This window comes from Penaeus monodon, chromosome 20 (assembly GCF_015228065.2).
Source record: "Penaeus monodon isolate SGIC_2016 chromosome 20, NSTDA_Pmon_1, whole genome shotgun sequence".
NCBI lineage: Eukaryota > Metazoa > Arthropoda > Malacostraca > Decapoda > Penaeidae > Penaeus > Penaeus monodon.
The window spans coordinates 1713295-1714636 of NC_051405.1; the positions used below are offsets into that span (position 1 = coordinate 1713295).

Here is a 1342-nt window from a genome sequence, read left to right on the forward strand (position 1 = left end):
CACACATCATTTAGTAAAAAGAATAGAGATAATGAATTTTGGCAAGTGTCCAAATTTCCAACAGTTCTTTGTTTATGTAAGCTGCTGTTCCATGCAGCAGTTGTAATATTTGTGTGTCTTGTTATCAGCAGATTGCATTTGCAAGTTCATTGGAATATGCAGGGTGGGTAAAAGCCTCATTTTTGAATTTCAGAAAATAACGTCAAAATATAGTTTGCATAAACCTGAAAAATTGAGCCAGATATATTCATAATTGCAGACAGTCTTTTTTTTTCAGGCTTTAACATGCCCTTCTCATAGAGTTGATATTGCAGTAGAATATTTTTTAGGTAAATTAGAAAAAATGTGACCCATGAATGGTAAAGTGTATCGTTGAAAAAAATAGACTTCTTGCAGGCTCATACCCTATAGGAGGGGGTGCAGATTAAAGTTATATAGATGAAGTGCAGTTACATAGTCTATAACATGCTATATAATTGCATATAATTGTTTTCTATAACCATTATCGTTTTATGATCAAATGAATGGAGCCAGGTAGGCTTCACTTGGCACACACTTAAAACACGCATAACTCATACTGCAAAAAAATTCTTCCTATATCAACACTTAAGCTTACAAGGCTTCAATCTTCCCATACACCATACAGCATTGGAATGGGTAATCTTGACCCATCACAAAAACAGTGATAGTAGGAATTGCCACAAACTTTATTCAGACACTGTTCCAGACTACTAGAGAGGTTCCTCATTGATCCTATGATTATTTATCCCCTTCCGTCCAAAAAGAGTTTTACAGGTGTATTTGTCTTTGTTCCACCACCTTTCTCCAAGCTCAACTATGCATACTTTATTTGATGTTGGAGCAGATTATTGTATATCTTGTAATTGCAGTTACAAAATAACTTGGATAAAGAAATTCCCAAGCTTACATTAGACACAGTCCATAGCATTATACACTGCCTATAATGTATACAGGTTTGGTGGGTTTTTAATCAGGAAAGCCAGAGATTGTATCATAAATTAAAATTTGGAATAACCAACAGTACAGTTATACTGAATTCTGTGAATGGAAAAATTAGTATTATGTATATTTATTACCTAAGCATCATGGTAATTTTTGAAGTTAATCTTCAATTATCAATATTTCACTTTGCAGCCATGTGTGTCATCCTGATCTTCTTCCTCTTGAAGACCAAGTTGAATTATTTACCAGAAAGTGTGGCTTGTGTCATAGTAGGTAAGGACATTGCTTCTGATTGGCAAAATGTTGTATGATGTTATCTACTTTGCCTTCCTTTTCTTCTTTTTCTAATACATTCCATAAAAATCATTTTATGCAATAG

The 1342-nt window shown here is 33.7% G+C and overlaps 1 protein-coding gene across 1 annotated transcript in view; it reads left to right on the top strand.

Annotated features, from left to right (window-relative positions):
- Positions 1-1342, top strand: part of LOC119585574 (sodium/hydrogen exchanger 8-like) — a 20369-nt gene that overhangs the window by 5132 nt on the left and 13895 nt on the right. Inside the window, exon 4 of the mRNA XM_037934241.1 lies at positions 1156-1236. Within this exon, the coding sequence (XP_037790169.1) occupies positions 1156-1236 (81 nt within the window). The remainder of the gene's footprint in view (positions 1-1155; positions 1237-1342) is intronic.